Source organism: Ictidomys tridecemlineatus, chromosome 1 (genome assembly GCF_052094955.1).
Source record: "Ictidomys tridecemlineatus isolate mIctTri1 chromosome 1, mIctTri1.hap1, whole genome shotgun sequence".
NCBI lineage: Eukaryota > Metazoa > Chordata > Mammalia > Rodentia > Sciuridae > Ictidomys > Ictidomys tridecemlineatus.
In genome coordinates, this window is record NC_135477.1 from 37223071 (window position 1) to 37246506 (window position 23436).

The 23436-nt window shown below is 52.2% G+C and overlaps 1 protein-coding gene across 8 annotated transcripts in view; it reads right to left on the reverse strand.

Moving 5' to 3' along the window:
- Ldb3 (LIM domain binding 3) overlaps nt 1-23436 on the reverse strand; it is a 65171-nt gene that overhangs the window by 37059 nt on the left and 4676 nt on the right. For 4 of the 8 annotated variants that reach the window (XM_040271822.2, XM_005340555.5, XM_005340552.5 and 1 more), the window contains exons 3-7: nt 16946-17097; nt 16383-16458; nt 14805-15172; nt 5148-5317; nt 4602-4638 (exon numbers count right to left, since the gene is read on the reverse strand). In XM_040271822.2, coding sequence (XP_040127756.2) covers nt 4602-4638; nt 5148-5317; nt 14805-15172; nt 16383-16458; nt 16946-17097 — 803 coding nt within the window. Of the gene's footprint in view, nt 1-4601; nt 4639-5147; nt 5318-7926; nt 7942-9910; nt 10115-11226; nt 11250-14804; nt 15173-16382; nt 16459-16945; nt 17098-23436 lie in introns of all 8 variants that reach the window. The other 4 variants (XM_005340553.4, XM_005340557.3, XM_005340554.4 and 1 more) reach the window with 2 other exon arrangements.

Genomic DNA, 23436 nt, shown 5'->3' on the forward strand with positions numbered 1-23436 from the left:
TATTTGTTAAACTTACAGGTGAATCAGCAATTATCTCAAACTAAGAAGCTTAATTTAAAAAAATGAATTTCTATCACATAAAGAATCAAGAATGTCAACTTTAGGCCCTTAAAGATCAGAAGATAGGGCAGTGTTGGTCTTATATTTCTGCAGAGTAACAGTCATCAGTTACTGGTTCCCATGTCCCTGCATCCCCATTTTTCAGAGGTGCAATTTCCCATGTCTGCTTCATGTGGCAAATTCTTGCTGTGCCCCTTCAGCCCTGTATATTGGGTCTTTGTGTAAAATCTTGACAAAAGGGAAGCACAGCTAACAGAGTTGAAAACTACTGGTCTAGTCCAACCTTTCCTTAAACTAAGAGGAAACTAAGGCCCAGAGATGTCCACGTGAATGGTTTAAAGCTCTAGAGAAAATCAGAAACAAAACCATGAAATGCTGGATGTCTTCTTCCCTTGCCTCATACTTGCTTCTCTAAGATCAGGGTGAAGGGGCGAAGACAGCATGAGCAAAAGCCCTCCCTCCGGCAAGGCTCATAGAGCTCATACAGCTATAAATAATCATGACCATGCTATCGAAACTGCCCAGGACATATGGTGCAAAATCAGATGCAGCCAGTAACCTGTAAACTGTCATTTCTAGCCAAGTCGGCTGAGGTTGAGTGACAGTTTGCCATCAGTGAAGGTTCAGTGACAGGGTGAGAGATAGTCCTGGAGCCTCTGTGAGTCTAGTAAGCCTGCCTTGCTTGGTGCTGTGTAGCAGTTCTCATCTAGCTGAAGAAAGGAGCAACAAGACAAATACACATGGGAAAGGGAAAAAGAGAGAACAAGAGAAAGAAAGAGAGAGCCCACCAAGGCTGCTCAGACTGTAACACTTGGGGATGTTCTAATCTCTCCAGTTATGACTTTTAAACTTGCGGGTGGCACAGTATTAGAAGCTAAAAATGTACAAAATACAGGTTGCAGGTAACTTTTTTTTTTAACTGTTTGCTTAAGAGGGTCCCTCTAGAGGGAGGGCCCATGCAGTGCTAGCATTATGAGAGCCTGCCACGGAAGCTTGGTGGCTGGAGCCGAGACAGACGATAACTGACTGCCCAGGAGAGCAGAGAGGACATTGAAGTGCCCAAGGGGGTACAGAAAGGAGGGGGAAGAGCCAGAGTGCTGACATTCTGCATGAAGCAGGTGAGTGGCATGGGGGGAACCCCAATGACTATGGGGTAAAGAAGAGGCTTGGAGGAATTTTTGTTGTTTTAGGAGGAACATGTGATGTGACCCTCACCTTCAACTTCTCTAGGAACTTGTCACTAAACTCAATGTTGTTCCTTATTGCCTGGGAGATTGGAGAGCTGTTGAGTTCTGCACCTGACGAGCATCAGCCAGGACAGAGACTGCACTTGTAGGCAATTAAACCACAAGACTCTGGCAAGGATGTCTGGGTCACACACAGGGCCTCCAGGATGGTTACATCCATGCAGCAGAATCCAGATGCCTCACAGATCCATGCTTTGTCTAAGACGGAGCCAGGCTTGCTACCACCCCAACCCGATCACAACTACCCACCACCATGGACCCAACCTTCTGAGCCACAGGGTCCCAGGATGCCTTCCTGAAGTCATAAGAAAGTTGCAGTGGTCTCTGAGATTAGGGACTCCACTTTGGAGATGAAAGTACTATTTATGCTCGGCTGCTTCAGATGGAAGCTGTGAAACTGTGTCACCTACACCTACTAGAGTAGCTTCCATGGGGAAGTATGCAGAAAGCTGATTCAAGCCAGCCTGGATGTTTTCTGAAGGTATAGGCTCTTTGCTGCCTGGGTTGTTCATTGCCCTTCCTCCCCTTACCTGTAAAGAGATAGAATCTTTGGAAAGAGTCTTTGGAGATTAGACTCAAACTTGGGCTGGCCAGCAGGTGGACACTGGAGCCTCAAAGGAAAACTATGTTCTACCAGACCCACCAGAAATACCACTGGGAACCAGGACCCAGGTGGAGAGGAGGGGGGTGGGGCAGAACTGTGGTCTCCTCTGGGACTTTGAGGGTGGGCAGACCTTGGAGGTGGAGCAGAAGCAGAGATCGCAAGGTTTTCCTGCCATGCAATTTTGCACCAGTATTCCTGCCAGGTACTGGATGCCTTACGCTACTCACTCAATGTTCCCACAAACTTTTGCACCACACAAGACAGCACAGAGTGTCACCATGCACAGGCTTAGCAAATTCAGGTCCTTCTGGAATAAAATACTTGGCAGCAGTTTGCAGCAAAGCCTCCCTGGGGAAACTCAGCCTTCAGGAGAGACCCTTAGCATCTGCTCTGAGAGTGTTGCGAATTTGGCAAGAGAAGGAGTGATGGTTGCTCTTGGCCAACAGGACAGGTCAGCAGGGTCTTGGGATACAACTTCGGACTTGGGAGTAGAAATGGGTAGATGCATGACTGGCCCCATGAGGAGCAAAGTCCTTGACCAGCCTGTACTCAGGAAAGGAACAAGTGCTCCCTTCTGCTCAGATGATCACTTGGGTCACCAGCCATTGACATGACTTAGGGTTTTAATGATAAACAACTGCAGTTCCTGTGTCCACTACACCCCACACCAGCCTGGGTCCATGGGCTGCTTGTGATTCATCAACTTGGGAGGCTTTGCCCATGACAACCCTCCAGAAGTTAGTCAGGAAAAGGGAGAATGGTGGGAGGTTTGTGTCCCCTGGACATGGGCAGAAGACTTGCTGGTGCCCTAGAGTCTCCACTGCAGGGCCTGAGATCCCAGGGGAAGGGCTGGTTAACAAAAGCTGCCTGGGGCTGAGGGAGGAATTGGGTTGGAGCCTCTTCTTGGTCCTCTTTCCAGATTTGCCTCTGATGAAACCCTAAAGTTGGGGGAAATTGATGGGGAGAGTGGTGTAGCCCTGAAAGCTGGAGCAGAGTTCTAAGACCTGCTGCCTTCTGCTCCGGGCCAGGTCCCTGGAGGAAGGACTAGACATGGCAGAATAAGATACTTCTGAAAGGAGGGGAGGGGAGACCCAAGGACTGGGCCTGTGATCCACCCTTGATACTGCCTCCATAACTTTCTGTAGAGCCTGCAAATATTCCAGGGGAAAACTGAAAAGATAAAAGTTTGCTGAAATCACTTTTCACCAGTATCCTTCCCCTTATAAAGATGATAGGTGAATGAGGCCCAAACTTAGCATGATCCACCATGCATGAAGAGGAACATAAAGTGACCAGAATGAGGTGGCAGGGGCCAGGAAGGCAGGCCTCTGTATATTGTAGAAGGGAGAAAAAAGGCCACCTGCTGACTTCCTGAGGGTAAAAACCTGGGGATACTGAAGTTTTTTGCTGCAGGATGTGATGTAAAGACCCCTCCATCAAATCTCTGGGAAAGTCTGCACTGCTCCCCAAAGTATTTATGTGGATGACTTCAAGGAGGAGGGTAGGACAAACACAGGAATAGGGAAATAGCATATAGGGACAGCAGAACAAAGGAGAAGGGGGAGAGCTGGAAGCTCAGCCATACATAAAGTAACTAGCTTTTAATTTTTGAGCTAAATCAAATATCATCTCACTTCCACATTGTTTGGACGCATTGCAGGCACTAAAGGGTTAACAAAGGTTTCTGGTACTGCATTGCCATCCTTAGCATGTCTGGCCCAGCCTAAAGGAGGGAGCCACTGCAGTTGGCAAAAACACAGGCTGAACAATAACATCCATATCAAGTCTGAGTTGGTCCCAGAGTCCTACTCCCTGCAAGTCCTGTGGTCACTGAGAGCTGGTTAGCAAGTACAGAAAGTTTGGCTCATGGTGGATACATGCCTCTGAGCCCCAACCCCTCACAGAGAGACGGCACAGGATGTGCTAGCCCAAGGCAGACTGTCTCAGGAATAGCATGCAGATCACGTATTTGCTACTGGGAGTGACACATAATCATATAATCACACTGGGCCCCATGCCTCACCATGGAAATCCATGGGTTCCAGAGTGTTCCAGGGCAGCATGCCCCCCTCATGCTCAGGGGTATAGCACCTGACAAGCTGCAGACAGTAAGTGAGTGGCTGTGGCCTCAGACCTGCCACTGATAAGGAGACCATGCCCTGAGACCTCGAGCCCTGCACAAACCCCTCCTCATGCTGGGGGCTTGTCGTTCTTTGTGCAGCTGCTGTGCTCCTAGAAATTTACAGATCTGATGCCTCAAGGTAGGTATGGACAAGGGAGTCCAAGGATCAGGTGTTCATGCCCAGCATGGCCCTCTTTGTGCCTGCTCCCAGTGCCCAGCCTTCAGACTCAGGGGACAGACAAGGCATTGGCCCACTGCCCTCATAGGGAGAGATGCCCTCATTCTCAACAGCCCAGAGAAGGCCAAAGCAGCCCTGCCCCTGCCCATGGATAGAGCCAGGTGAGCCTAGGGTCCTCACTCCTGCAGCCTGGGCCTGGGGGTATAGAGACTCAGCTCCAGGCACGCACTTCACTAACCTGGGATGGCTGTCCAAGCAGCCCTTTGCAGACTGGGCTTTCCAAATACGTGAACTTGAGAGGTTCCTTCCATGAGTCATGTGACCTGGGGACTGCTTGGGGAGGGATGGGGTTAGAGGACAAGGCCACAGAGCCTGAGTCCAGGCACCTACCTTGATCTTCGCAGAGCCTCTTCATCAGGGTCTTGCACTGTGGATAGAAAGGAGCTGGTCAGGGGACTCATAGGGATCAAGGAAGATAAGCCAATGGAATTCTGGGTACCCAAGATTCAGCCAGACCCTGAACACTTCCTGCCTCCAGACTGTCAGCAGTGGAAAGCAGAGTCTGTGATGCAGGCAGAGGGCCAGGGACAGCTGAGAGGGCACGATGCAGTGGGAAGGGAGCAGTCAGAGCCTGGACTCCAGGCTTCTCTTATCCCAGCCCTGGACAATCAGGTCATCTGAAAACTGTATGACAAGTTTGTTGCCCATGACTGGAGTTAGGGATCAGAACAGAAAGCAGCCATTGGACAGCCCACCAGAGAGGCTCAGAAGGAGCTCCACCAGTTGCTAATGATCTATCAATGTCAGCTCATCTTAGGGGGCAGGTGGCTTGACTCCTTGGCTTCTGTGGACCTTGAGATTGTGGAGCAGGACCCAGCACCCTTGGGGTCCCTCGGCATTGCTTTTCTTCACCCACCCTAGTCATCCTTCACTCACTGTATTCCGTCCCTGTCATCTGGGCCAGGATGCGGAAGGAGCGAGACTGCAGGTTGGAGGAACGGCGGGCCCACTCATCAGCCTCGTCTTCTGGCTTGTTCTGGTTCTTAATCACAGCCTGGTATACTGGAGAGGCACTGTCCACAGCAAGGTCTTTCACAGGAAGGCTCCTGCAGTGCAGAAAGAAGTGTGGGTGGAGGCTGGGCAAGAACTGGGGCTCCCTGGAGTCCTCCCTCCCATATCCTCTCCCTCCCTTCCTGGTACCCCTTGGTGCACCCACCACACCTTCACCCACTACTATCTGAGAACCTGAGATGTGGATGTGGCCTGGGTCCTCGGTGCTTGGGGTGGTCCCCATGAGGCAGGGACTTCTCTTGCCCATGGAGGGGATGTCAGAAGGCTCATACCCCACCTGTCTGCTCCTCCCCAGTGGTAGAAGATGTCCCACCCCACCCCAATGATTGGATGCTTTTTGAGGAAGGAAAAAGCAGAAAAGATTTTCTTAAAGTGATTTTGACCTCCCTGAGCGGGCCCAGGGAGGGATAGGGTGAGGATAGGCTTTTTGGGGGACCTAGAGGTCTCCTCAGGGTCCATCCTCTGCACTTCTCACACCTTTAGATACTATGGGGATCTGCTGGTGCTGTGCTGCCCTGGAAGAGGACAAGGAGGCCTACTTTGAAGGAGGAGTGAAAAACCAAGCAGCATGACCTGACCTGCAGGGTGTACAACTGGGGCCCCAGGGAGATTGGGAGTAGAGCTGCAAGGAGGACCGTGGACCCTCTGCCCCAGGGCAGCACAGCCTTTCCAGGGGGACCTGATGACCTTCCCTTAGACTCCAAAGATCTCGCCTACAGTAGGAGCTCAAACTCTTTAGTGAATGAACACATCCTAGATCCGACTCAGAAAGGACCCCAGAGCCCCTCAGGTCCAGAACCTCCCTGTCTGTATTCCACCATAGGGTAAGTGATGATGCCACGCTTTGTAGTGCCCAATGACCCCGGCCAGTGGCCCAAAGGATTCTTACTGCCCAGCCCATCTTCTCAGAGATCAGCGTGGCCCCAAATGAAGCCAACAGTAACAACATTCTGCTAGCCCAGCCCCCTCTTTTTACAGATTCTGAAACTGAGGTCCAGAGAGGTCAGATTACTAGCTCCAGATTGTAGTAGATGGGGCCCCATTGAGCCAGAACTTAAGCCTCGTGCTCCCAGCCCAGTGTTCTCTCTATCAGGCCCTCCATAGTCACAGAAGCTCAGGAAGGCCATGTCTGCTCAGCAGGCCTGCACAGAACAATGTTTTTACCAAATGGAGACACAGTCCAGCCCAGACATGCCCTGTCCAGCACCCTCCTCTTGTCTCCACCTGCTCCTGGGAGAGGATCTCCCGTGCTTATGTCTTCTACCCTCTGTGCAAGGAGCTAGAGGGAGAATTGGCCTAGTCTCTCAGGATTGATCTCCTGAGTCTTGGTCAGGGTGGGTTAGCAGAGATGAAAAATGGTGGTCAAGAGTAAGTGGAGCTGCCCCTCATTTCCTAAAGGTTCTGCCCTGGCCTGAGGAACTAGGAGTACTATCATCCTGAGGTTGAGATTGGATGGGGAAGACCAGCAAATTTCTCAGAGGTCCAGCCAGGGAGGAGCTGTGGCTACCTAAGAAGAAGAAGAGAGTGCAGGATCTCATTCATGCTGGGGGAAATCATTTCCACCCAGCATAGGAAGGATCCCAAGTGAGTGAGATGAGTAATAGGAAAGAACAACCAGGTCCCTTGGTTCTGGCTCCTGGTTGACTAGGAGGAGACAGAAGGGAGGGTATAGATTATCACAATCTATGGAGGCAAGGTGTAGGATCAAACCCTGAGCCCTACCCTTGAGCCTGACTCAATGGGGCTCTGCAATCCAGAAAGCAGATAAAAGGTGTTTGCTGCTGTGTCCCTGCAATGTGTCCATGAGGAGCTTTCCTGTGCCTTCCCTGGCTCCAGGGGCTTAAGAATGCTACCAGAAATGATTTGTTCAGATTTCTACCTTGCTGGCTTCCTTTCCCACCAAACTGTGCAAAGACCCAGGATTCTTCTTGTCACTGCTGTAACAGAGACTGGGAGTCTGATGAGGGAATCCCTGTGCCTGTCAGGACACTGAAGCTCAGGAAAAAAAAAAGCAGAGGGAGGATGGAACAAGGCCCTGCAGTCCAGACACTCTGGGCCACTCCCTGCTTGTGCTTCTTGTCACAGAAAAGATTCCAGTCACCACAAGGTCAAAGTCACCTCTGGCATTTACCCCACTGTGCACTGCTTCCAAATATGACTCAGTTTTCACCTCTCTCCTGACCTCGCGGGCTTTACAGATCTATCTCTCATTAGGGTTCTGGAGAATGGTCTTCAAGAGGCTTCTCTGCCATTTTCCATCCCTGAATAATGGTCTAGTATGGATTCAGACCTCCAGGAACATGTGGTGCCAGTGCATATAGGAAAGGGTGGGGAAAGCATCTTCAAAGCATGGCCAGGAAAACACAAGGATGCAGCCTCAGGCTCCGGGGTGGGTGGGCGCAGTGTGTCATTACTTTGGATTTCAGTAGCCATGTTGATGTTTTTTGGGGGCAACCCCCCTAAAACAAACATTTGCTGGTTTAGGCTGCAGGGGATGTTGTTTGGCTGCGAGGTGGTTGTGAGGAAGAACGTGGACAGAACATATGGACTGACCACTGGTCCTCAGACACATCCCACCAGACCCACACACCATCCTGCAACCAGACAGACGGAGGACGGGACAAACACTGCGGGATCTACTTACGCCAGCGGCGACGCCCTGCCAAGCAGAGGTAAACCCAGCCGTGAGTGTGCGTCCATCATGGGATGGCAGAGGGGCAGCGCACACAGAGAGCAGGGTTAGGATCAGAAATGAGTTAGGGGAGTGGGATGGGTAAAGGAGGAAGAAAGAGAGAAAAAGAAAACGGTCAGTGAGGAAGGAATCATGGAAATTAACAGCAGAAACGGGAGCACATTCTGGCCAGGAGGGTTATCCACTGGCGCCTCGCCAGCATTAACCCAGCATGGCTGAGTTAAAAGAAAGGGAAGAGGATGATCCTTTCCCAGCACGCAAGGAAAAGGAAGGGGAGGGTTGCAAAGGGGACAGAGATGGGGTAGATCCTTCAAGAAGTTAATCAACACGGCATCATATTAAAAAAACAAAAAAACAAAAAAACGTGGAACCCTCATTGTAAAACCAAAAGACATCATTCATCTGCAAAAAAATTTAAGTTGGTGAAGAGCATTTCTTTCATTATTTTCCACCAAACTTGTCTTTAGTGACTGAAACCACTTTAAAAGAGCACACCAAGAACCATGTGGCAAACAAATGTTAACAGGAAATCCCTGGTGGCTCTTGGACTTATTCAGGCACCCTGTTTTTTTTTTTCCCTGGGTACGCATGAGCTAATGGTTGTGTTTTTAAACTTGCAGGCTCATATTTTCTGCTTTGAATGATGGATTTAAATATATCAGCACGGTGCCGAGTTCTGCAGAGTCAGCCCTGAGCCTTGTGGGTTTGAGATCTGAGGCTGCAGAGCAGGCAACGTCCGCCCCCTGGTGGTCGAAAGTAACTACTGCGTTTCCAAGAGGGCACTAGGCTCCCCAGGAAGCAAGAGCCCAGGAAATCCACACCCCACCTTTATATTTCATCCTCTGGTCTCCTGATGTACCCGTCATAAACTACATGCACATCAAAGGCTAGGCTCTGGAAAGGGCAAGCCCTGTAGGACCTCTCTGGAGATTTTAAACCCATCTTATAACATCTGATTTCCCCTTTTCAGAAGAATGTTTCAACAGTTATCTCAAGACTTTTTGCCGTTAATTGCTCAGGACCCCTGATCCAGAGATGAGATGTTACCTAAAGACATAATCAGCCAGTTCTGTAAGTCAACACATGATATTCCCAAGCAGAAAACAATAAGGAAGTGTGTGTGTGTGTGTGTGTGTGTGTGTGTGTGTGTGTGTGTAAGAAAGAGATGTGAGAGAGAGAAAGAGACACATAGGCAGATAAAGAGATATATAGAGGGAGACAGAGGAGGACAGGAAAAGAGATACTCAATGGACAAAGCATGAAAGAGAGAAAGGGAGAGAGAGAGAGAGAGAGAGAGAGAGAGAGAGAGAGAGAGAGAGAGAGAGAGAGAAGCCCTGTTAATGTTTGCACTGTGAGCAGTTTTATCCACAAAATGGTTTCAGCCAGCTGTGCTTCCTAGTTCATCCTCAAGTTCCCCAATCACAGCTAAGAGGACGAAAGTCTTCAATTCTACTGCCTTGAGGCAAAAAGGAGAAGGGAGGTGACCATCAATGGGAAATACTGCCAACAGCAACCTTGAATGATTGCTTGGAAGCCACTTCCCAACAGGAAGCCCATCCTGTATTTGGATCTCTCATGGCTGGAAGAACAAAGCAACTTCACCCTCTCCCCCAAGAACAGCTTGGTCCTGGGAGGCTGGGGGTGGGGGGTGGGTCTTGAGTGCTGCTTTGAGAGTTTTGTAGAAGACTTTTTTCTAAACCAACCTCCTCATGGAACCTGGAAAATGCAAAGGAACCACCACATTTTGCATTTCTCCACCCTTCTCCTGAAGTTGACCATGAGAAAGAGGTTCTGAAGAGACCCTGTTCTGGAAGGCCCTGGCAAAAGCTGGCTTCCTTTTAAGGGCCTGTACCCCAAGAGGAAGGTGAAGTGTGGAAGCTGGTCCTGATGGTGCCTGGTGGCTTCTGCAGGCGAAGAGAGTGGGGAAGGCGCTTACCCACTGAAGTCACTGCCCTGGGCTTGGGCCTGCCCAGCAATGGCGTCCATGATGGCATCCTGGGAGTACATGCTGATGGGCGTGTTGTACTGTGCATGGATGATGGTGGCCTTGCCACCCAGCCCCTTCACCTCAATGGGCTTGTGAGTGGACAGGGCCGAGTCCTTCAGAGCACTGGGGTTGAAGCGTTCCTGGTAGTCGGCGCTGGGGAAGGGGCACATGAGGAGCAGGGTAGGGGTGGAGGAGAGAAGGGGAAGGAGAAAAGGGCAACAGGTGGAGGTTAAACTAGAGGTCAAGGCCAGGCCTGGTGGTGGTGAGTGTTGAGAGAGATCTCCCAAAGCCCAGGCCTGAACCCAAGCAGATGTCCCAAAGCCCAGGCCTGACCCCGAGATCTCCCACTGTGGGCTGGCAGAGTCTGATCAGGAAAATCCTCAGCACCTCCCCAAAACCTTGTGCAGAAGGTTTTTCTTGTCTATGTCAGCTCCCCCAAATCCCCCGCAGGCTCTGGCTCAGTCTGCACTAACTGATGCTGGGGGCTCCAGGCATGGAGAGATCTCCCACCACACACAGCCAGAGAAGCAGAGAGAAAAAAAAAAAAAGGTTAGGGGAATGGGGTTCAAGAGAGGGGACAGGAGCTGGGCCACATGAGAGAGGCAGCAACATTGCAAGCTGAGTTCAGAGCATCCCAAAGGTGAAAAATAGCCACACACAGTCCCCATAGGGATTCTGAGCAAAGTTTCTCCGAGAAGGGATTCATTCTGTTGGCAATCTTTCTGTAGTCGGAGACTGTGTTCAGATGCTTCTGTCCGTGTGTCTTTCTTGGAGCAGAACTTAGGCTTCCCAGGCCTGTCCAGTCCAGGTGTCTGTGTGGCTCACCAGCTTCTACCCATCTGGGGCTCTGCCTTCCAGCAGATAGGTGCCACCATCCATCCCTCCCCAGGCAAAGACAAGACCAGGTGCAGTCCTCAAGGGTCCCACTGGAACAGAGATCTTCAGGCTCACGCAGACCCTGGAGACAGTGCAGCACCCCAACCACCCACTTACCAGAGCTAGCTTGCAGGGTTTAAGCAGTTGGAGCAGGAAATTGGTAATAAAATTGGAACCACCAGATACAGACCCCCTCCCCCTGCAATGCCTTCACTCCATCCTCTAGCTTCACACCCATGCAGGCTTACCCAGGGCACAAAAGCACCCCTACTCACACATGCACGCACATACACATGCGGATAGGCACAGGCTATCCACACCTGACAGACACACAGAGCCATGCTGAGATGGCACACAAGTGCACACACATGCTTTCCTTGGATACTAACTTGGCTGGAGAGTTGGCTACCACCTGGGGAAGAGAGAAAGGGCAAAGAAGACAGCACCGTCAGAATGAGGCTCCTGCAGGGGGAGCTAGAACACTAGGACCGCCTGCACACTGGCCATGATAGATGGATGGCCCAACCGTACTGTGTGAAGAGAGTAAGGAGTGAAAAGGAGAGAGCGCGATCAGGATCAGGGACCGCGGCCTCCAGGACCCTCGGTTTGGATTGGAGATATCAATACAGCAGTATTCCCTCCATGGTGGGCTTCCATGCCCTCAGCTTTGCTAGGAGAAGGGTTTTATTGTTCATCTCATGGGCATTCGTACTTTGTACAAGAATCCCCCACATACAGCCTGGCTGTAGACCCCAGAGAGGAATCTGGGGATGGAGAAAGGATCAACAGGGCTTCGTGAAGAAGAACCAAATCCCCACCCACCTCCTCCTAGACAGTAGCTCTGGACTTAGCTCTGTTTCATGGGGGCAACTCAGTAGTTCCACTCCCTGAGCAGGCATTGCAGTGGGGCTGTGTGGGGTGAGGGAATACTTGGAACACTTTCCAGAGGAGGGGCATGCCACAGCAAGGAGGTGATGAGGAGGCCCAGGAAGAGTGTGAGTCCCAAGCTTGCTATAGGAAAGGCCAAAGCTGGGTAGCCTAGCTTGAATACCAGAGAGGGACCCTGCCCCTTGCTCTGATATGAGAGCCAGTCTCCTAAAGCCTGATCTCTTTGAGGAGCACTGTCTATATCATGATTCTTTAAATACAAATTACCTATGGTGGCAGCCCTGTGGCCAGTAGCCCTATCTGAAACCTGATACAGAAAGAGTAGAGGGCAGTGGGCTCTGTCTCCACACTCTACCACCTGCCTGATCAGCCCACTGTTGGGCTCTGACTGGCGAAAATTTGGCTCCAAGTGGCCTGGCCCTGGTCTCCTTGTAGCCAGGACCCCACCCCAGGGAACTTCATGGTGGCTCTGCTCAGCTCCAGGCCCACCCTGTCTCAGAGCTGATAAAATTCTCTCTGTCCTCCCAGGCTCAAAATAGCCACAAGTAGATCTATATTAGGAAAGGGCCAGCATGGAACTTCCATTCCTTCTCCATGTTTGGCCAGTGCTGACAGCTGCAGGGTCAGCCCTTGCCCTAACCAGCCCAGTGTCCCTTGCAGAGGACAGTGTTGGCCTGGCAGGGTGTCAGCCAGCACCTTCTTTGGCATTGATTTCTCCCCCTGCTGAAGACCCCAGGCTGGGGTGCCTACAGCAGACGTGGTGAGGAGCCAGTGCCCAGGTCTTGTTGCCAAGATGCTACACCTGTCTCAGGTACTTTGTACTGAGTGGCCTGAGGAACACTGCCCTCCAATGCCAGCCTCAGACAGGATGAGAAGCAGGTCGCAGGGATGCTCAGGCCTGCCTACCCTTGCATTACAACCATACCTCTCACCCCTCCAAGGAGATATAAGCTGTCTAGAGGAGAGAGCCACGGAGGGGCTTCCTTTTGGAGCCAGACAGATCAGAGATTGAATCCTGACCCTACCTCCTAGCACTGGGACTCCAGGCAAGTTACCCACCCCTCTCAGCCTCTGTCTTCTCATCATAAAATGGAGATGGTGATACCCCCCACACAGATGGGCTATTCCAGTGAAAAGGATCCTGTCCAAAGCCCCCAGCCTAGGCTAAATGTGCAATGGAGGGATGTAGAGATCAGCATTTGCTAACCTTGTGGCTTACAAGCAGTTAGACACTCATCAAAGGTAGTGGCCTTGGCCTAGCAGAGGCTCCAGCCCTTCCTGTTCTCATTCCTGGAAGAGTAGCATTAGTTTTTAGTCTAGATGAAGCACTAAACTCCCTCCCTCTTCTGGCTCATCTTCCCTTGGAGGAACCTGTTGGATCCTGCCTCTCTGGTTGTCTCTGGTTGACACTTTTGTCAGGTTCTGGGCAGCCCTTGAATGGCACCAGAATGGCACCTGGGGAGTCAAAAGAAGTAGGGGTTGGGGCTGGCCTCTGACTTACTGGGCAGTAGATAACCTATCTCAAAGCAAGATGGAGTCAGGCAGACCCAGATGCCAGTGTGTGTGCCACTTACTAGCTGTGGGATCTGGGGCAAAGTATTCATTCTCTGAGCCTCTGTTTTCACGGCTGTAGGTTGAGGGGAAACAATGCCCACCTCTGAAGTTACTGAGAGATTAAGCCAGCCTCCCAGCCCAGAGTCAAAGCTCAGTCAAGGGGAGACATGATCACCACGGCAGGTGGGCTTCCCAGGCAACCTAGTCCACCAGAGTCCAGCCTTCCTGCCTGGGGCAAGTCCCAGAAAGGATCAGGAAGGCCTACCAGTCCAGCAAAGGCAGGATAAGGTGGTCATCTCTGATCTGACATTTTCAGAGTTTTCTGGCAAAAAATCCCTTGCCAGGGAAGCCATTGAGGGTGAAGAGGGGGAGGTGCTGGTCCACCCGGCTCTGCCACCTTGGCTCAAGGAAGCCATGGCATGCCAGGGGCCACATTCTCTCAGGGCCTACAAAGAGCTAGGAAATTGGGAGGTCCAGAGGAACACGGAGCTGATGGGGCACAGCAAGGGCAATGTGAAGGGCGAGGCTGGGGTTAGACTGACCAGATTCTTGTTTTAACTCTTCTGGGTACCAACCGTGTAACTCCAGGCAATGGGCACCGTGTGGTAAGTGTGTGACAGGGCAGAACTCAGTGCTTTACATGTGTTGTCCCCTTTACCTTCCCAATAACCCCGAGATGTGGACAGTGTGATTCCTCCCACAGAACCCCCTACAGGCTACCTTGCCCTCACAGCCTGCCTTGCCTGTTGCACCCAGAGATAACCAGAGGCATTGCACAGGGTGGAAATGGAAGCTACTATGAAACAAGAGATGAGAAGGGCCTGGACACTAGAATGGGCCACGAGTGGACTTCCTTCCTTCAGCCTTCTCCAAGAAGCCCCAGATCCATGTTCCTCTAACTCCTGAGCTCAGAGTCTCACCAACTAGACCATGGGGGGCCTGCCCAACCTGACCAGGGTCCCTGCAATCCCTCTCCCCTCACATCCTTGCCAGTCTCTCCACTGTCAGCTCCTGGGCTCCCTCCCCCAGGCAGCCTTCCCAGAAGACTCCCCAGTCCTAGGGAATTAGCCCTCCACCTGGAACTCTTCCCTGTTCCTGCCTCAGGGTTCCTGGAGTGTGTGTGGCTCCTGAAGGCAGCAGGCTGTCCAGTCCTATGAGGAGGGGTGTGTCCTGCTATGAAAATTTGGGAAATTGAAGTCTCATGTATATAGGCCTGACTGGGTGCCTTAGTAACAAGGCAACTGGACCTCAACTTAATCTTCTCTGGAGCCTCAGTTTCTTCTGCAAAAAGCCTGCATGTCACCCCCCGGGTAGATGTATAAAGCATTGATGTGCCCAGCTCACGGCAAACGTCAACAGTGTCTTTGCTTGCATTGCCCTCCAGTGCTGCCTCATGGGCATAGGGTGGCTGGATTGAAGCCACTTCTCTCCAATCACCTGCTCAGTCCTCTGCTGAGCACCGAGGACCCAGGTGGCCCCAGGTGGCCCCAGACCACCAGTGGAGAGCTGTGCATTCATTACCTACCCTCCTAGGAGTCCAGCACCTGAGGCCTTCCCTCGGAGGCTCATCTGATACATCTGAGCCATCTCCCTCAGGGTCTCTGCTGAATACAGGCCAATGGGGTTGTTATACTGCCTTGGCTGGCTCGGACCTGGTAGGACTTTCAGGCTGAGTGGGTCCCGGGCCCCCTCAGGGATGGCCTTGGCCCCTGGGCTGTCCCGTGGAGGGCCGAGGTCCGAGGCCTCCGTGTGAGAGGAGCAGATGGAGGTCTGGGAGAAGGAGGAGCTAAAGGTGCCCCTGAGCTCCAGGGTGCTTGGGGTGCCCAAGCTGGCCCTTGCCTCAGGGTTGGGGCTTGGTGCCGCCAGGCTGCCGTTCGTGTCCTGAGCAGGGTCCTGACACAGGGCAGCACCATGCAGGGGAGAGAGAAGAGAGTGGTTAGAGGCCACGCATGTGCAGTGCTTCTGCATAGACTTGAAATGGGCGGGTTAGTGCAAGCACCCTGCAGCCTGCCACCTGCCACCTGCAGCCCGCTGCCTGGAGCACCCAGATGGGATACTGGTGCGGAAGGGTTTTGTCTTGAGGAGTGGGGGAGGCCCACAACTCCTAGCCTGCAGACTGGCATCCACTTGGACATAAATGCAAAGCCCTGCACAGAAAGCCAAACCTATCTCTGGGGCCCAAGGAAGTGGTGTGGGGCCAGGGGATAGTAAGTAGGGGTCCCCTCCATCCTGTTGGTGTTCTCTCTTCTCCTGAGAAGGGCATACTGTGGAAACACGTCACACTGAGAACCACCCTGCCCCCCTCATGACCAGGGAGATGGGATCCTCAGGGCAGGCCAGGTGGGAGTGCCAAAAGGGCAGGTAAGGAAGTAGGTGGCCTGTTTAGTCTTTTTAGTCCACTTCTGCAACTTCTCTCAGACAGCTCTCTGCCCACTTCCCCAATCTGTGATTTATCTCAACCCTTGTATGCCTCTTCTCCTCTGTCTTCCCTGCCCACCTCCACCACTGCCCAATCTGCTCCAATAGAGCAGGCTGCAGGAACCTTGGGCTGGGCCTTCCTAGCTTTGGGTCAGGCCCCTTGGGCCCGTGGGGCTGAACTGCTTAGAGGGAGTTTTGGAGAAACCCTGAGCACAGTGGTGAGGTCTGGGGCCAGGGCTCTCCATCCTTCATCACCTGATCTGCCTGCCTCTAAGGCCACAACCAGTTTTTCTGACCGGAAGGTGGGCAAGTAGGAACTAGAGGAAGAGAGAGCCGTGTGGAGGAGAAGCCCTGAGGGCCAGTAGGCTCCTTCATGCCTGGGAGTGCCTCCTCGGTTGATTGACACAAGCTGAAGCTTCTGCCATGGTCACTCCCAGCCCTAGTGTTCTTGGACATCTTGCTTCTGCCTGGCCAGAACGGCCACCTCTCTTCTAGAACACTATTGCCCAAGCTGGCTTCCTATCAGCACAGCCAGGGGGACCTGGGATGGTAGCTAGCACCAGGCAGTACATCTCAGTACTTCATGGAGGGCCTGAATGCCTCTCCTGAGAATCATCAATGGCAGGGCAGGGGCAGGCAGGAGCCACAGCTGAAAGTGGACCTCACTGCAACAGTCTGCACCTACCTTCTGGTGAGGGATCACCGGCAGAGGGGACTGGACGGGGGGTGCAGTTGTGGAGATGGCAACAGGACGCTTTGACCTGGAGAAACCAGAAACGGGAACAAGTGAGGACAGTTGTCCCTGGGTCCAGGATCTTAGGCCTGGGCAAGGCTACAAGGGACACCAAGAGAGAGCTAGGCAGTCAGGTTAGAGGGCCTGAGGTTCACTGTCCAACCAATGGCTGGGTCTCCCCGGGAAAGGTTCTTGACCCAACCAGAATGGAGAAGTTGTAGACCTTGGGCACTCTGATCAGTACCATGGGCCCCTGCTATCTCCTTGGGAGGCTGCCTGGACCAAAAAGCAGGGAAGATCCTGGTTTCTAGGTCCCATACTGGCAGTACTGTTGCTACTGTCTCTGAGCCTCATGTGTAAAGTGAGGCAGTAACATCTTGACAGTGACTTGGACTAGTTTTTTCATAGCACAGTTTTTTCATAGCCCATGCAATTGTTAGGGACAACCCCTCTTTTGCACCCACCCCATGCCCACTCTCAAACATCTGCCCCTGCTCTGAAGAGATTCCACTTACTTCTGCAGGGTGAGGCTCAGGTTGTAGCTGGCAGACTTGATCTTGTTCTGGGCTTCCAGGTGGGTCATAGTGTCTGTGTTGACGCCATCGATGGCCACCACAAGGTCACCTTGGCTGAGCTGGGACTGGGCTGCCTTGCTACCTGGTGTGATCTGATTGGACAACAGAAGAGGGATGAGCATAAGGAGGCTGGTCCTAAGGGTGGGCCAGTCCTTAGGGAGGAGGCATATGGACCATCTAGTAGAGATCCATTGTGTTGTCTTTCATTCACTGTGTTCATACCTGCTGCTCCCCAAGCCTGCTTCCTCTGCCTGGCACACGGCTACCATATTTCCTAGTGCTTTGTATCCAATTATAGCAGCGGGACTAACTCTAGTCAGTGGAATGAGGGAGTAAGTAATGCATGTCACTTCCAGGTCTACTCTGCAGTCATCCTTGTGATCCTGCACACTGTTTGTTGGCTAAGTGCAAAGGATGGAGAGGAGCACAACCAGGCTGCTAACTGGAAGAGGCCTGGATCCTGGAGTCCCTGCCTGGAGGAGAGATGGTTAAGGAGCCCACATCACAAGCTCTAATAGACTTTCATTGTGCTGAGCTATTGAGATTTGGTGTTCATTTGTTACATTCGTTAGCCTACTATTACCCTTGTACTCTAAGAGCCCAGCACTTTCCAGGTCCCAGGCTGGAAGGGAGACCTAGGAGTAGAAACTCAGCACTCCCCATCCCAAAGACACTGACAAGCCAAGGGGCAGGATAAATGCACCTACTCAAAAGCATCCTAATGCCAGGGGCTTCATGCTACCACGGCAGGTGTATAGAGGGCCGAGGGAGCCATCCACCCTGCCTAGGTGAGCAAAATTGGCTGGGAAACAGGGCAGAGTCTAGAGGTTCCATCTCCAGTATAACCTCAGAGAATACCATTGAGATCCTATCACAGGAACCACCCCATGGGTAATCAGGAAGGCAGGCCCCGTGGGATATTACTTGGTATGCCAGTGTGGCTCAGACTGTGCTCTCGAAAGCATCATGTCCAATGCTAAATTTTGCCTGCCTGGCACCAAGTAATGTCACCCTGAATGCCATGGAGGCCCCACCCACAGTGATGTTCAAAGTACCTGGTGACACCACTTAAAATGGTGTGATAAACTGCCCTTAGTGATAGCCCTATCCCAAAGATAATTTATCGGATGTCATGGAGACTTTAGCTTCATTCCCTGAGATTTCCCATTGAATGTCCAGCCCCTGCTGATATCACATAGAATGACTTTAGGACTTGACCCCATGACACCATGCAAGAGGCCCCTACTTATGACATCTGTGGAATGCCAGGTAGACCCCATCCCCAATGATATCACAGGAAATAGGAGGCTCTGCCTTCCCACCCTGACTCTGGCTATGGCTGAAGGGTGTCCCTTGGCTTTGCCCCTGTACACACCCACCAGCTAGTACTCTTGGCTTCTCTGGGCACATCCTAGTCACCTTCTTGGCTATGATCCAGGGACAAGGCCAGCTCCTAATGTTGGCAAAAACCAGATTCTGGCCAAGGACTGGGGATCATCCTAGAAGGAGTCCAGAGAGGACTTGGGGACAGTCCTGTGTCCCATGTGCCAAGCCTGGATGGGCCTCCAGGTAGGTCCTGGGCTCACAGACATGGATAGAGGCCTCCTTCCAGGCCCCTCACAGGGAATCCCATTTAAATCAGGGTGCCCCGCAGTCACCTATCTCCAGGCCACTCCCAGATGGACTCTACAGGGTGCACCCAGAAACTGAATGGCTTTCGGGTAATCACAGCACCATCTCAGAAACACTGCCTACACAATGCAAGTGATGACAGCAAAAACCTGCCTTTGCAGCCCTGGGTGTCTTCTTAAATACTAGCCATATTGTATGCAGAATACTCCTCCTTCAACCCCTGAATCTTCAGGCTTAAAAAAAAAAAAAAAAGACAATAGAGAAACAAATGCCTAGATTTCCAGAAAGCCCAGTTCAATCTCCAGACTCCATAGGGGCAGATGCCCTATAGAACTACTTGGGATTTCTCCAAATACACTCTTCTCCCTAAATTTGTTGCTATATGGATCCTCTTCTAATGATAGGAGTGTGTTGCTGCCTTGGAGAGGGGCAGTTAACCAACAATACTGAACAAAACCTAAATATTTTCCTAGACCAAGAGGGGACTCATGAAGACACAGAACTGCCTCGCCCCACCAGGCTGTCCTGAAGAAAATCCACTTGCCTTCTGGCTTCCTGTGCAGGGCTCTGCCATCCCCAACAATTCATTATAGACCCTTTTTCCAACATGGAAAAAGTTGAAAAAATTCTACAGTGAACACTGAAATACCCACCACCATAGTTATGGGATAATATTTCATTCATCTTGCTTTACCACACATCTATCCTGCTATCTATCCATCCTCCAATCCTTATTTCAGAGGCATTTCAAAGAAGTTACAAACACTATGTGCTTTTATTCAAGGTGATTTTTGCAACTACTATACTGTTCCTAGTGGATTACCCACAAGGCTCCCCCAGAGCAGGTCACACCTGAGCAGGAAGATACCTGTCATGCTTGTCCCCATGCTTATTACCTACTGCTTGTTACCTCATGGTGTGGCTCCCCATAGTAGGTAACTCCCATCATGTCCGCTCCACAGCAAGACAACTTTATAGGATGATACACCCAGATGCTTCTTACCATCTACAGAAAAGGGGTTGTCTCTGGCAGCAGAAATCTGGGGGAGGGGAAATACACAGCTGCAAATACCACACAAAAGGACAGGACCTGCAACCACAGAAGGGACACTGCCAGGCAGGATGGGAGCATCCAGAAGATCATGCGAGTGTGATCAAGGGCACCAGAATGATATCCAAAGGAGGTTGGGCCCTATCAGCTAGGGCCAGCTGCAGGCCAGCTGGAAAGCCCTTCTTTCAGAGTTGCTTTGGTGACATCTTTCTCTCTCAGGGATAGGCCAGCTCATGCCAGTCCTTCCCTTTGGGTCCTGCCTAGCTCCTCCTCATCCTCAGGTATGAGCTGGGGTGATCCTTGTTCCTGAGGAGAGCTCAGCCTCCCAGGAGCCAGATCAGTAGCCATACACCCTGGCGGGGAGCTATGAGCTGGCTCCAGTCTGCCCTTGGCGCCTCTCTCCCTGCACCTGTGTCTGCTCATCAGGGCACAGCTGGCCTAGACTTTGGCTGCCCCAAGCAGAGTCAAATGTCCCTCAGGGTTGGGTGGGGTGCAGATATACTCTTATAGGGAGGTGCTCTTCTGTTCAGCCCAAGTGCCCTTAGAGAAGGCAGGATGGAGGCCAGAACCCCAAAGGCAGCCAAGGGCCATCAGGCCCTTTACCCTAAACCCAGGAGCAGACTGCCCTGGATGGGAAAGAGAAATGGCACCCTTGGACCCTTGTGCACTGCCAGAGCCCTGGGCTCGTGAAAAGTATAGTCCAGCATGATATGTCTGTGCATCTTTTATCTGACTCTCCATCCCTCTCTCTGGATTGACTTTGTACCAGAAAAGACTCAAAGCTCCCAAATTCTTGGAAGGGTTTCTTTTTTATTTTTTCTTAAAAAAAAAAATCTTCCTACTCCATTTTGGGCATTTAAATTCCTCTCTGAAATGAGTAGTTTATTCCCACCTTGCTTTTCAGTTTTCTTCAGTTAACAGACATCTCTCAACAGGGACCCCCAACCCTGAGCAGATCCCAGAGACCCCCCAGGTGGGAGCACTGATGACAAGCTCTGGGTATTTGGATATTTGGAGGCCAAGTTCAGCAACCTGGCTCACAGGAGCCCTTCTATCTTGCTGGGCTGTGGTCTTAGGGCCCACCAGAGGGTGGCACAAGAATAGCTGGTACCAGGGTCACCTGTATGTACCTACAAGGGAGGCAGCAAAAGAAAGAGCATGGACTTTGGAATGAGCTTCCCTCAAGTATCCCGTCGAGAGAGTGTGACATCCCTCAGGATGATTGTAAGGACTACATTATTAAACAGGGAATTATGTAAGGAGGGTGCAGAGCTGAGAAAGTTCCAGAGAAGCTCCAAACCAAGAAAGTGTGAGTGCTGACCCTGTCCCCTCCCCCCCCCCCCACCCCCAGAGGTGCCAGAAGAACTGAAGTCGCAGGCCTTATCCCCAGGCTCCACAGGAAACAAGATCCAGCGCTGGCAGAGGGTGGGAGGCAAGAGGTCAGCCCCACGTGACCAGTACTGAGCCAACTGCTGTCCTTACAGGGGCCCGGGTCAGGGGAATTCTATCCAAGGTCCCAAGGAAGTAAGGTGCCAGTAGGGACTCCAGCACACCAGGCTGTGGCTTTCTAATCCCCCAGCACCCTGGCAACAGGGACCACAGCTGGCAGCCTCCCTGCTGGCAGTTGGGCTCTGTACAAGTTTCCAGCCATCACTCTTGGTACTCAGCAGCAGGCAGGCTCCTGCCTTCCGTCTCTTCTGGATTTGCCAGGTGTGGCAGGGTAGGGCCCAGGGGCAGGTAGTAAGCCTTAGGAGAGGACAACTTCTATCGCTCCTCCTCCCAACCCTTCCCCGGGATTTCCCCCTGAATCCCTGGGTACATTTTAACATTTTTCACATTGTGTGATTAAATTACCACTGTGCCATGCTTGCTCCCTTCCCATCTGGCCTCCCCTGGGGCCCTGCCCCAGCCCTCATCCTCTCTCTGGAACCTCTGTCTCCCCACAGCCCCCACTCTCCAGTCCCATCTCGGCCAATAAATAAGTCAAAATTTCTTCTGGGTCCTGCCTTGTTTGTTCTAATTGGATCCTGTCTCATTTCTCTCCCTTTGTCACCTCCAGACTTCTGAAGAAGAGACTTGAAGGTCTCAGCCCCCTTACTCTCACCCCTCTCACACTCAGCCATCCAGCTTTGGCCCCCATCCAGCCACATATAACAGCAGCCCACCTAGGTTCAAGCCGGGTGGGTGGGGTCACTGCTCCTCTCTAGCTGACCACGCCCTCCCCTGCCTCTCCAGACCCAGCCACTGTCCCTCTCCTCTCTTCCTGTCCAGGCCTATAGTTCTGTTTACGTCCTGGGTATGGCCAGTAAAATGCTCTCCTGTGCACTTGGCTCTCAGGGTCTCCCAGCAAAGTCAATTTCATGCCTCTTCGGATGGAGAAAGCTGTGTTTGGCAATTAGAGGACTGGAGGTGGGGCCCAAGGGGAAGCTGCAATCCGGGGCAGCCCCTGAACGGGAGGGAGTCATTCAGAAAGGGAAGGAAACTCAGGAAACTGGGGGGGACCTCAGTCACCAGGCTAGAGGGATGTCCACTTGGGGCTCTGTCCTCCTCACACCTGCTGCCTCCCAATGCCTTTAACCCAGGCTTCCTGGGATTGCCCATGCAGTTGCTCTTGCTGTGGTCCAGAGGTGTCTGAAGGTCCCCTCCCTAGGATCTAGCCAGCTTTCTGTCCACTTCCTTCAGAGTTGTCAAGGGGTCAGAGATAGCAGGGAAGGCCTGGTCTGGGGAGAGGGTGTCTCTAAGAATTCATTCCCAGCTGTGACTGCGGTCTTCACTTATCTTCCCCTGTTTGATAGATGGATCGCTGGAGGTCTCGAGGCTTGCCTGACCTTCAGTGAGGCTATAAACAGCACGGCCTGTCAGCACTGCTAGGCGCTGCCTGAGTGACAGTGAGACGTGCTCCAGCGACCTCAAAATTCCAGGAATTGCCTGCACAACTACCCCAGAATAGTCTTGGCTTGGCCCCATCTGTCTCCCCAGGGATCCTCTGTTCTCAGTGTCCCCACCTCAGCTGGGAGAATCCAATAAATACTGAAACCGAAACCAGCATAAAGGCAGAGGCTGCTGGACTGGTGTCTGCCAGGTGAGGTTGGTGAGGCCCGGGGCTGGAGGCCTTCCAGCAGAGGCGGGCCTTGCCTGGACCCAGGCTCACCCTGCCACTCTGCCAGCCTTGCAACCAGCCAAGTGGGAAGTTTTCTTACATTTGTACTCTCACACCTAGTAGAAAGCACTGTCCCTTCCTCCAGAGAGTTCTGGCCTGGCGTCTCTTTGAGGGGGACAGTCTCGGTGCAGCAGGGCCCATTTTACAGATAAGAGGACTGAGGCTGGACAGATGATGACAGAGCTGAGAGTAGCAGAGTTGAACAAAAGCACAGCACCTTCATAAAAATGGGGGCATAATAGGCATGAAGGAGTAAGGCCCTGACCGTGGCCCCAGCCTCTGGCCAGCTGCTGGGGCAAAGCGGGGCTGGGCCTTTGGAGCTGCTCCCTCCTTGGCTGCTCCCACCCCCCCCCTACTTCCTGAAGAACTGGCTGGAGTTGGGGAGGGTGGGGTGAGAGGGCAGCTCATGTTGCAGGCCCTACCACACCTGTCCAGGATAAATAAAGGCATTTCCTCTCCACTCTCCCAGTCCCCTCCTGAACCCCCTTCTCTGTGGGTCATCCTTTGTGCACTAGTAAAAGTACCCTGTTAAGACCCACAGAAGGGAGGCCTGGCACGGCTGCTACTGCCTCAGGTTGCTTTGGTGGG